The sequence below is a fragment of the Eucyclogobius newberryi genome, unplaced genomic scaffold (genome assembly GCF_026437365.1).
Source record: "Eucyclogobius newberryi isolate DKJ021-1_F unplaced genomic scaffold, fEucNew1.0.hap1 SCAF_16, whole genome shotgun sequence".
In the NCBI taxonomy this organism is placed as follows: domain Eukaryota; kingdom Metazoa; phylum Chordata; class Actinopteri; order Gobiiformes; family Gobiidae; genus Eucyclogobius; species Eucyclogobius newberryi.
Window position 1 is genome coordinate 2,686,585 of NW_027315790.1, and position 12,337 is coordinate 2,698,921.

At 46.4% G+C, this 12,337-nt stretch overlaps 1 protein-coding gene across 1 annotated transcript in view; it reads right to left on the bottom strand.

The window, feature by feature from the left end:
• Positions 1–2,225: 2,225 nt before the first annotated feature.
• The window catches only part of ppp1r9a (protein phosphatase 1, regulatory subunit 9A), a 112,327-nt gene continuing 102,215 nt past the window's right edge, over positions 2,226–12,337 (bottom strand). Inside the window, exons 17-20 of the mRNA XM_072448415.1 lie at positions 11,166–11,279; positions 4,453–4,476; positions 3,500–3,652; positions 2,226–2,625 (exon numbers count right to left, since the gene is read on the bottom strand). Of these exons, the coding sequence (XP_072304516.1) occupies positions 2,485–2,625; positions 3,500–3,652; positions 4,453–4,476; positions 11,166–11,279 (432 nt within the window). The 3' untranslated portion in view covers positions 2,226–2,484. The remainder of the gene's footprint in view (positions 2,626–3,499; positions 3,653–4,452; positions 4,477–11,165; positions 11,280–12,337) is intronic.

Here is a 12,337-nt window from a genome sequence, read left to right on the forward strand (position 1 = left end):
CTGGCGTCAGATATGTCGTTAAAACTGGAAAAATGTTCTTAAAATCCTTGGTTTACTTGAAAAAGTCTAAAGCAAAAATGTTTGGAAGACAAAAACTGATTAAAAAGCAAAATAAATAAGGAAAGCAGCGATAGCAAGCGGAGCGAGCAAATAAGCGTGTGTATCATGTGTATCATGTGTATCATGTGCATCATGTGTATCATGTGTATCATGTGTGTTCATGTGTATCATGTGTATCATGTGCATCATGTGTGTATCATGTGTATCATGTGCATCATGTGTGTATCATGTGCATCATGTGTATCATGTGTGTATCATGTGTATCGTGTGTGTCATGTGTATCATGTGTGTATCATGTGTATCGTGTGTGTCATGTGCGTCATGTGTGTATCGTGTGTATCATGTGTGTTCATGTGCATCATGTGTGTCAAATGAATTTCAACATATTAATGGCCCTTAACAAACGTCTTTATTCAGACATATTGAATTATGCTTTTTTTGGTGTGAATTCTAAATATTTAAGATAAAACTGTTGATCACGACATAAAAAGACAAGTGCAAGAAAAGGGTTAATATTGATTTATTTCTGTGGAAATGTCTCAGAGACTGGTCCAAGTTCTGAGGCAAGTATGAAGACAAATTCAGTGATTTACTTTTTGTTCATGTTATTTTGCATCATAAATAATCATAAATATTTACTTTATTAAAAACATAATTCAGGAATAAAATCATAAAATCATACAATCATACAGGCTCAAATATATATATATATATATATATATATATATATATTTGTGTGTGTATATATATATATATATATATATAGTATAGTTGTGTCTGATCTCGGGGACTCACAGACTCTCTCACACATAGACATAGAATCTGAGAAGACATTTTTCTGGCAAAAATTATACAAATGTATAAAATCATAATATTCTCTGTGGCTTTATTTGACATAAACATATAAAGGTCTTTTCAAAATAAACCTGTCGAACGTCTTTAACGACAGTGTTAAAACATTTAAACATCATAAATGTCATTGTCATAATTACAATGAAATGATGAAAATGTCACTGAGTAAAAGTGTTTTTTATTCATTTACGTGTCATAAGATAAGATAAGATGTTATGCTGCTATATTAAGGTAAACTATTAACAAATAAGAATCATAAAGTGTGTTTTGTGGACAAGATGGTGGATGTACTGCACTTATGGAAAGAAAGAAAGAAAGAAAGAAAACACTAACATAAGTTTTATCCAATGTGTGTTTTAATTTTTTCTGAAAAAATATATTACCCTCATATTTGAATTATTTGGGGCTTTGATTTGTATTGTATATGTATATTATGAATAGTAGAGCATACAGTTTAGTCATGTTTTCAGTGTGATTTTCTTCCTCTCCATCTTCAGCAGCATTAGTCATAATTCATATTAATAGGAAAAGTTGTGTTATTTTTCGTAATCATAAAAACCCTCCACCTCTGACTCAGAAAGACGTGTTCTAAAGGCGGCGTGTTCAGGAGGATAGAAAAAGGCCTTTGGAGCGAGTGTTTGCAGCAGGAAAAGGTCTGGATTCTGCAAACGGGAGTTACAAAATGTAGAATGGCTTGAATTCAGAAGAGTTTTGGTTTAATTCTACCCATTTTAAGCTTATAAGATTTCCCCCAATGTGTTAAGAGCAGAACCTTAGAAATACAAAAACTCTTACACTTTGGGAGAAAGAATTTTGAGATTAGTTCAATATACTTTATACTTTCAGTACTTTATAGGAGTCATTCAGTGTTGTATATATAACACTTATATATAAAACCTGCTCACTCGGTAGTTTGGTTCTGAAATGCTTGTGGACTTTGTTTTACTTGATCACTTCATATTTCAGTCTTTTAAAGTCAGTTTATAATCTTCACCATTAACAAAAATATCTGTTTGCAATATTTGCCAAGGCATTTCCACATCCGTCCTGTAATTCAAGCCATTTTTACTCATAAATATTCAGTGTTTTTTGCATGTTACAAATAAGAGTGTTCCTGAAGTACCCGCCCGGTCCACCAAGGGGCAGTAGTCCTTGTGACACAGCAGACAGTGTCCTGTAGGAGCGCCACTAGAATCAACGTTTGTCTCTGTCTTTGTCCACTGCAGGTCCAGCAGCACGACCCTGACCTGCCGCTTCATGAAGAGGACTTTGCTCTGCAGGATTGACACAAAATGGCACAGGAGACGAGTTTAGAACGGTTCAAACGCTTTGACAGAATCCATCGTGTAAATAAATAAAACGTGAATAAATATTTCCTTGTCATATTCATATGGCTAAAACCAGGAGAAGGCTCTGGATGGTCTCAGCTCTCCTTCACCCTGTGCCTCCTCACAGGGGTCCTCCAGGGGTCCTACAGGGGTCCTCCAGGGGTCCTCCAGGGGCCAGTGTGGGGCCCCCTCAGCATGGCTGCAGTGCGGTGGCTTGATCAGCAGGTGGCGCTGGACTGGGCCGTCACTCTTCCGTGTGTCCCGTGTCTCTCCTGCGAGCTCGCTCTCTCTGACGGTTCTGTCGGGTTTTCTCCAGCAGAACCTTCATCTCCTTGATCCTCTTCTTCATCAGGGCGCGGTCCTGGGACGAGCTCACGCCCAGAGCCTGCACAACACACAACACACAACACACAGGAAGTGACACACACATGCTTTACAGGACACACAACATTGGTTTCCTTAAAGGAATAATAGAGGATTTTTTGGCGAGCAATCTGAGTCTCTTGGGCCCCTCAAAGTGCTGTAGAGGCCCCTAAAATACACAGAGCAGAAAAGAGGGGAAACCCGGCTAATTTGGGTTTATTTTCTGAATATTTTTTTAAATTATGCAATGTTTTAATCTTTTCACAACAATTTGTCGATGAATAAAAATGCTGATCAATGTTCAGCTCTAATCTTAGGTCCTGAGAGCGTGGTCCTGAGAGCGTGGTCCTGAGAGCGTGGTCCTGAGAGCGTGGTCCTGAGAGCGTGGTCCTGAGAGCGTGGTCCTGAGAGCATGGTCCTCAGAGCGTGGTCCTGAGAGCGTGGTCCTGAGAGCGTGGTCCTGAGAGCGTGGTCCTGAGAGCGTGGTCCTGAGAGCGTGGTCCTCAGAGCGTGGTCCTGAGAGCGTGGTCCTGAGAGCGTGGTCCTGAGAGCGTGGTCCTAAGAGCGTGGTCCTGAGAGCGTAGTCCTCAGAGCGTGGTCCTGAGAGCGTGGTCCTGAGAGCGTGGTCCTGAGAGCGTGGTCCTCAGAGCGTGGTCCTCAGAGCATGGTCCTGAGAGCGTGGTCCTCAGAGCGTGGTCCTCAGAGCGTGGTCCTGAGAGCGTGGTCCTCAGAGCGTGGTCCTCAGAGTGTGGTCCTGAGAGCGTGGTCCTCAGAACGTGGTCCTGAGCGAGTGGTCCTCAGAGCATGGTCCTCAGAGCGTGGTCCTCAGAGGTGGTACTTGCTGTGAGTCATTTGAGAACCACAGTCAGAGGTCAGAGGTCAGGGTTAGCTCTTACCTTGAGGCCAATGCTGTCCAGCCGCAGCAAGTGTTGTCCGTCTATGTTCAGAGCAGTGAATTGTGGGATATGGAGTTCCAGTCCGAGGCCTGAGAGCCAGAGGGCCACGTGCTCAGGGGCCCAGTCCAGGACCCTGCAGCCTTCATCCAGGATCTGAGGCACACACAGGACACTGAGTGGAACCACAACTTACAATACAGACACAGACACACACACACACAGACACAGACACACACACACACACAGACACACACACACACACACACAGACACACACACACACACACACACACAGACACACACACACACACACACACAGACATAGACACACACACACACTCACACACACACAGACACACACACACACAGACACACACACACACTCACACACACACAGACACACACACACACACAGACACACACACAGACACACACACACACACACACACACAGACACACACACACACACAGACACACACACACACACAGACACACACACACACACAGACACACACACACACACACACACAGACACACACTCACACACACAGACACACACACAGACACACACACACACACACAGACACACACACACGCACAGACACACACAGACACACACACACACACTCACACACACACAGACACACACACACACACTCACACGCACAGACACACAGACACACACACACACACACAGACACACAGACACACACACAGACACAGACACACACACACACACACACAGACAGACACACAGACACACACACAGACACACACACAGACACACACACAGACACACACACACAGACACACACACACAGACACACACACAGACACACACACACAGACACACACACACACACACTCACACACACTCACACAGACACACACACACACACACACACACACACACACACACACAGACACACACACACACACACACAGTGGCCTCACCTCGTCCTCGATCATGTCCAGACTCTGAGCAGCACAACAAACACAGAATCGCACAATTAAACGCTGACACTGGAGACACGTCCACCCTCATCCAGCAGATGGCGCCGTCCTGATCTGTCTAACAGTCTAAACCGCCACAAAACACAACCACAAGGTCCCTCCAACTGACACTGTCCTCTGTCAGTGAGTGTGGGTCCCCTGGGCCCTTCACATCACACAAGCCGAGCATCTAGAAAGGCTCCAGGGCCATAAGGGCCGCGCCCCACAATCAAGTCAAGATACTGAGTACAAAGGCTGAAGTTGATCCCTTTAAAACAGACGTTTTGCCCTGAAGTGCTATGAGTACAAGCTGCTGCCCCGAGCTCTCCTCCTCCAGCACCGTCCTGCAGCAGGACATCAGGCTCTTTTAATCCCAAGTGTTTAAAACAATGGGATTGTATAGATGATCCTCAGATTCACCTCAAAGAGTCTTAGTGTAAAACATGATCTTATGGAAGAGTCCACAGCTCCTGGAGGAAGTGAAGAACGCAAGAGTAGATCACTGCTTACTAATATATAAGTATATATTATATATGCTTAGGAAGAGCCGGTCTGAAGGACAGAGGCCCTGATCATGGCAGGACAGGAGCAGGACCTGAACACCAGATCTACCACACCAGACAAGAGCCAAGGTGTAGCTGTGCAAAGGGCCCTGAGATCATCCCACACATAACTGCAGGTGCAGATGCTGCAGGGACAGCACACATGGAGCTCCATCACCAGGAGCTGACATAGTGTAAGAAACATCTGTGCAGAGCACGAGCTGGAGACCCCAAACTGGAGGAGGGGCTTGAAAAAAAAAGTGCAGTGCAGGAACAGCAAAGATACTACAGCAAAGAAGTAAAGACTAAAGGCTGCAGGACGTGCTATAGACTGTAGGAAGTAAAGGCTAAAGGCTGCAGGATGTGCTACAGACTGTAGGAAGTAAAGGCTAAAGGCTGCAGGACGTGCTATAGACTGTAGGAAGTAAAGGCTAAAGGCTGCAGGATGTGCTACAGACTGTAGGAAGTAAAGGCTAAAGGCTGCAGGACGGGCTATAGACTGTAGGAAGTAAAGGCTAAAGGCTGCAGGACGGGCTATAGACTGTAGGAAGTAAAGACTAAAGGCTGCAGGACGGGCTATAGACTGTAGGAAGTAAAGACTAAAGGCTGTAGGACGTGCTATAGACTGTAGAAAGTAAAGGCTAAAGGCTGCAGGACGGGCTATAGACTGTAGGAAGTAAAGGCTAAAGACTGCAGGACGGACTATAGACTGTAGGAAGTAAAGGCTAAAGGCTGCAGGACGTGCTATAGACTGTAGGAAGTAAAGGCTGTAGGACGGGCTATAGACTGTAGGAAGTAAAGGCTAATGGCTGCAGGACGGGCTATAGACTGTAGGAAGTAAAGGCTAATGGCTGCAGGACGGGCTATAGACTGTAGGAAGTAAAGGCTAATGGCTGCAGGACGGGCTATAGACTGTAGGAAGTAAAGGCTAATGGCTGCAGGACGGGCTATAGACTGTAGGAAGTAAAGACTAAAGGCTGCAGGACGTGCTATAGACTGTAGGAAGTAAAGGCTAAAGGCTGCAGGACGGGCTATAGACTGTGGGAAGTAAAGGCTAAAGGCTGCAGGACGTGCGATAGACTGTAGGAAGTAAAGGCTGTAGGACGGGCTATAGACTGTAGGAAGTAAAGGCTAAAGGCTGCAGGACGTGCTATAGACTGTAGGAAGGAAAGGCTGCAGGACGGGCTATAGACTGTAGGAAGTAAAGGCTAAAGGCTGCAGGACGTGCTATAGACTGTAGGAAGTAAAGGCTAAAGGCTGCAGGACGGGCTATAGACTGTAGGAAGTAAAGGCTAAAGGCTGCAGGACGGGCTATAGACTGTAGGAAGTAAAGACTAAAGGCTGCAGGACGGGCTATAGACTGTAGGAAGTAAAGACTAAAGGCTGTAGGACGTGCTATAGACTGTAGGAAGTGAAGACTGAAGGCTGCAGGACGGACTATAGACTGTAGGAAGTAAAGACTAAAGGCTGCAGGACGTGCTATAGACTGTAGGAAGTAAAGGTTAAAGGCTGCAGGACGGGCTATAGACTGTAGGAAGTAAAGACTAAAGGCTGCAGGACGTGCTATAGACTGTAGGAAGTAAAGGCTAAAGGCTGCAGGACGGGCTATAGACTGTAGGAAGTAAAGACTAAAGGCTGTAGGACGTGCTATAGACTGTAGGAAGTGAAGACTGAAGGCTGCAGGACGGGCTATAGACTGTAGGAAGTAAAGACTAAAGGCTGCAGGACGTGCTATAGACTGTAGGAAGTAAAGGCTAATGGCTGCAGGACGGGCTATAGACTGTAGGAAGTAAAGGCTAATGGCTGCAGGACGGGCTATAGACTGTAGGAAGTAAAGGCTAATGGCTGCAGGACGGGCTATAGACTGTAGGAAGTAAAGGCTAAAGGCTGCAGGACGGGCTATAGACTGTAGGAAGTAAAGACTAAAGGCTGTAGGACGTGCTATAGACTGTAGGAAGTGAAGACTGAAGGCTGCAGGACGGGCTATAGACTGTAGGAAGTAAAGACTAAAGGCTGCAGGACGTGCTATAGACTGTAGGAAGTAAAGGCTAATGGCTGCAGGACGGGCTATAGACTGTAGGAAGTAAAGGCTAATGGCTGCAGGACGGGCTATAGACTGTAGGAAGTAAAGGCTAATGGCTGCAGGACGGGCTATAGACTGTAGGAAGTAAAGGCTAATGGCTGCAGGACGGGCTATAGACTGTAGGAAGTAAAGGCTAATGGCTGCAGGACGAGCTATAGACTGTAGGAAGTAAAGGCTGTAGGACGGGCTATAGACTGTAGGAAGTAAAGGCTAAAGGCTGCAGGACGTGAGATAGACTGTAGGAAGTAAAGGCTGCAGGACGGGCTATAGACTGTAGGAAGTAAAGGCTAAAGGCTGCAGGACGGGCTATATACTGTAGGAAGTAAAGACTAAAGGCTGTAGGACGTGCTATAGACTGTAGGAAGTAAAGGCTAAAGGCTGTAGGACGTGCTATAGACTGTAGGAAGTAAAGACTAAAGGCTGCAGGACGGGCTATAGACTGTAGGAAGTAAAGGCTAAAGGCTGCAGGACGGGCTATAGACTGTAGGAAGTAAAGGCTAAAGGCTGCAGGAAGGACTATAGACTGTAGGAAGTAAAGACTAAAAGCTGTAGGACGTGCTATAGACTGTAGGAAGTGAAGACTGAAGGCTGCAGGACGGGCTATAGACTGTAGGAAGTAAAGACTAAAGGCTGCAGGACGGGCTATAGACTGTAGGAAGTAAAGACTAAAGGCTGTAGGACGTGCTATAGACTGTAGGAAGTAAAGACTAAAGGCTGCAGGACGTGCTATAGACTGTAGGAAGTGAAGACTAAAGGCTGCAGCACGGGCTATAGACTGTGGGAAGTGAAGACTAAAGGCTGCAGGACGGGCTATAGACTGTAGGAAGTGAAGACTGAAGGCTGCAGGACGGGCTATAGACTGTAGGAAGTAAAGACTAAAGGCTGCAGGACGGGCTATAGACTGTAGGAAGTAAAGACTAAAGGCTGCAGGACGGGCTATAGACTGTAGGAAGTAAAGACTAAAGGCTGTAGGACATGCTATAGAATGTAGGAAGTAAAGGCTAAAGCCTGCAGGACGTGCTATAGACTGTAGGAAGTAAAGGCTAAAGGCTGCAGGACGGGCTATAGACTGTAGAAAGTAAAGGCTAAAGGCTGCAGGACGGGCTATAGACTGTAGGAAGTAAAGGCTAAAGGCTGCAGGACGGGCTATAGACTGTAGGAAGTAAAGGCTAAAGGCTGCAGGACGTACTATAGACTGTAGGAAGTAAAGACTAAAGGCTGTAGGACGTACTATAGACTGTAGGAAGTAAAGGCTGTAGGACGGGCTATAGACTGTAGGAAGTAAAGGCTAAAGGCTGCAGGACGTCCTATAGACTGTAGGAAGTAAAGGCTGTAGGACAGGCTATAGACTGTAGGAAGTAAAGACTATAGGCTGCAGGACGGGCTATAGACTGTAGGAAGTAAAGGCTAAAGGCTGCAGGACGTGCTATAGACTGTAGGAAGTAAAGGCTGCAGGACGGGCTATAGACTGTAGGAAGTAAAGGCTAAAGGCTGCAGGACGTGCTATAGACTGTAGGAAGTAAAGACTAAAGGCTGCTGGACGGGCTATAGACTGTAGGAAGTGAAGACTAAAGGCTGCAGGACGGGCTATAGACTGTAGGAAGTAAAGACTAAAGGCTGCAGGACGGGCTATAGACTGTAGGAAGTAAAGACTAAAGGCTGTAGGACGTGCTATAGACTGTAGGAAGTGAAGACTAAAGGCTGCAGGACGAGCTATAGACTGTAGGAAGTAAAGACTAAAGGCTGCAGGACGGGCTATAGACTGTAGGAAGTAAAGACTAAAGGCTGCAGGACGGGCTATAGACTGTAGGAAGTAAAGACTAAAGGCTGCAGGACGTGCTATAGACTGTAGAAAGTAAAGGCTAAATGCTGCAGGACGGGCTATAGACTGTAGGAAGTAAAGACTAAAGGCTGCAGGACGGGCTATAGACTGTAGGAAGTAAAGACTAAAGGCTGCAGGACGTGCTATAGACTGTAGGAAGTAAAGGCTAAAGGCTGCAGGACGGACTATAGACTGTAGGAAGTAAAGGCTAAAGGCTGCAGGACGGACTATAGACTGTAGGAAGTAAAGACTAAAGGCTGCAGGACGTGCTATAGACTGTAGGAAGTAAAGACTAAAGGCTGCAGGACGTGCTATAGACTGTAGGAAGTAAAGGCTAAAGGCTGCAGGACGTGCTATAGACTGTAGGAAGTAAAGGCTAAAGGCTGCAGGACGTACTATAGACTGTAGGAAGTAAAGGCTAAAGGCTGCAGGACGTGCTATAGACTGTAGGAAGTAAAGACTAAAGGCTGCAGGACGTGCTATAGACTGTAGGAAGTAAAGGTTAAAGGCTGCAGGACGGGCTATAGACTGTAGGAAGTAAAGGCTAAAGGCTGCAGGACGGGCTATAGACTGTAGGAAGTAAAGACTAAAGGCTGCAGGACGTGCTATAGAATGTAGGAAGTAAAGGTTAAAGGCTGCAGGACGGGCTATAGACTATAGGAAGTAAAGACTAAAGGCTGCAGGACGTGCTATAGACTGTAGGAAGTAAAGGCTAAAGGCTGCAGGACGTACTATAGACTGTAGGAAGTAAAGGCTAAAGGCTGCAGGACGTACTATAGACTGTAGGAAGTAAAGACTAAAGGCTGTAGGACGTGCTATAGACTGTAGGAAGTAAAGACTAAAGGCTGCAGGACGGGCTATAGACTGTAGGAAGTAAAGGCTAAAGGCTGCAGGACGGGCTATAGACTGTAGGAAGTAAAGACTAAAGGCTGCAGGACGGGCTATAGACTGTAGGAAGTAAAGACTAAAGGCTGCAGGACGGGCTATAGACTGTAGGAAGTAAAGACTAAAGGCTGCAGGACGGGCTATAGACTGTAGGAAGTAAAGACTAAAGGCTGCAGGACGGGCTATAGACTGTAGGAAGTAAAGACTAAAGGCTGCAGGACGGGCTATAGACTGTAGGAAGTAAAGACTAAAGGCTGCAGGACGGGCTATATACTGTAGGAAGTAAAGACTAAAGGCTGTAGGACGTGCTATAGACTGTAGGAAGTAAAGGCTAAAGGCTGCAGGACGTACTATAGACTGTAGGAAGTAAAGACTAAAGGCTGCAGAAGGGACTATAGACTGTAGGAAGTAAAGGTTAAAGGCTGCAGGACGGGCTATAGACTGTAGGAAGTAAAGGCTAAAGGCTGCAGGACGGGCTATAGACTGTAGGAAGTAAAGACTAAAGGCTGCAGGACGGGCTATAGACTGTAGGAAGTAAAGACTAAAGGCTGCAGGACGGGCTATAGACTGTAGGAAGTAAAGACTAAAGGCTGTAGGACGTGCTATAGACTGTAGGAAGTAAAGGCTAAAGGCTGCAGGACGTACGATAGACTGTAGGAAGTAAAGGCTAAAGGCTGCAGGACGTACTATAGACTGTAGGAAGTAAAGACTAAAGGCTGTAGGACGTGCTATAGACTGTAGGAAGTAAAGACTAAAGGCTGCAGGACGGGCTATAGACTGTAGGAAGTAAAGACTAAAGGCAGGGCATCTGACGTCTTCCCTCATGCAGTAATGTAAGATCACAGTTGTAATGACGATGACTTGAGGCAGAAGCGATCAGATAGAGTCTGTGATGAATACTGGACTCACTTTGTGGACTCAAAACAACAGGAGTCTCTGTAGTTCCACCTCTGACATCACAAAACTGGGAAATTGTAAGCGTGTGTTTTTTGAGGCTCAGAGACGGAGCAGAGAATCAAAAGAGGATTCATGAAAAGACTGAAGCTACATAAAGCTCATAGTGTGTTGCAACACGTCCCCTTTCCCACGACCTGCCCCACGACCTGCCCCACGACCTGTCCCACGACCTGTCCCACGACCTGCCCCACGAGCTGCCCCACGACCTGTCCCACGACCTGCCCCACGACCTGTCCCACGACCTGCCCCACGACCTGCCCCACGACCTGTCCCACGACCTGCCCCACGACCTGTCCCACGACCTGCCCCACGACCTGTCCCACGACCTGTCCCACGACCTGTCCCACGCTGCTGTATTGTCCACCTTGTTTGTGTAGAACAGTACCTCGTCTGAAGACAAGGCCAGAGGGGAGGGGCCCAGCTTAGCCCCGCCCCCGCAGCTGCTGATCTCCACAGAGCTGCTGCTGCTGGCACTCAGGTCCTCACTCAGAGACGGGCCCTACAACCACAGCACACCTCCATCAAGAGCAAGAAGCCACGCCTCACCTGCCACGCCTCACCTGCCACGCCTCACCTGCCTGGTCTTTCTGTGTTCCACAAAGAGAGGTTCAGTCTGCTTTAAACACACACGCATCAGAGGAACGTGCTGCTGTCCTCACCATGAATGGGAACTAATGTTTTAAAGAAGCAGTCTGAGGTTTTGTCCTCATATAGCAGCAGTGCAGTGCCAAGAGTCTGTTCTGTTTTTGACCATTGAAATGTTGAATGTTTTGATTCAGGAAATGTGCCTGTGATTGGTCTGTTAGTGTTCTACAGACAAAATGAAATGTGTGTGACTGCGGCACCAGACTGTCCTTCTCTGTTTGGACCAGGCTGACCAGGCTGACCAGGCTGACCAGGAGCACTGGGCTGAGGCAGGAGAGTCATGCAAGAACTGATCATTCTTCATCCGTTACATAGTTTAGTAAAACAAACAACTCATACTTGATTGTTCATGTGGTTAACATGTTTTTCTCTCCTCGAGACATTTTAAAGAAGACATATTATGCGTTTGTCTGGAATATAGACGTGAAGTCCAGAGCTGTGGACGTGACAGGGGGAAACAGAGACGCAGGAGGACAGTTTCCTCAGATGACTCTAAATATAACTTTGAGAAGGAAAACAATTGTAACGTTTTAGCATAATATGTCTCCTTTAAACTCTTCACACCTCTGCGGAAATGAATCATATTTACAATGTATTTATGTCTTAAAGGTCGAATGGACGATTTTTTGGACCCAAATCTGAGTCTCATTTCCTCGTGGCGTGGACGGCCCTTTAGTCCTGCCAATCATAAAACGCACCTACCGCTCACCTGCAGCCTCGTGCGGCTCGTCCCCATAAGCAGCACGTTTCCGCGCGTCTAAGCGCATTGATCTATCATGATATAGTTCCCTCAGTGTACGGGACAAAATTAAAACGGAGAAAGACAGTTCAAGCTGACTCAGAAAAAGACAGAAATCTACGGGAGACGAGAGATGTGATGCGATCTGTCGCGCTAATAAACAAACGCACATG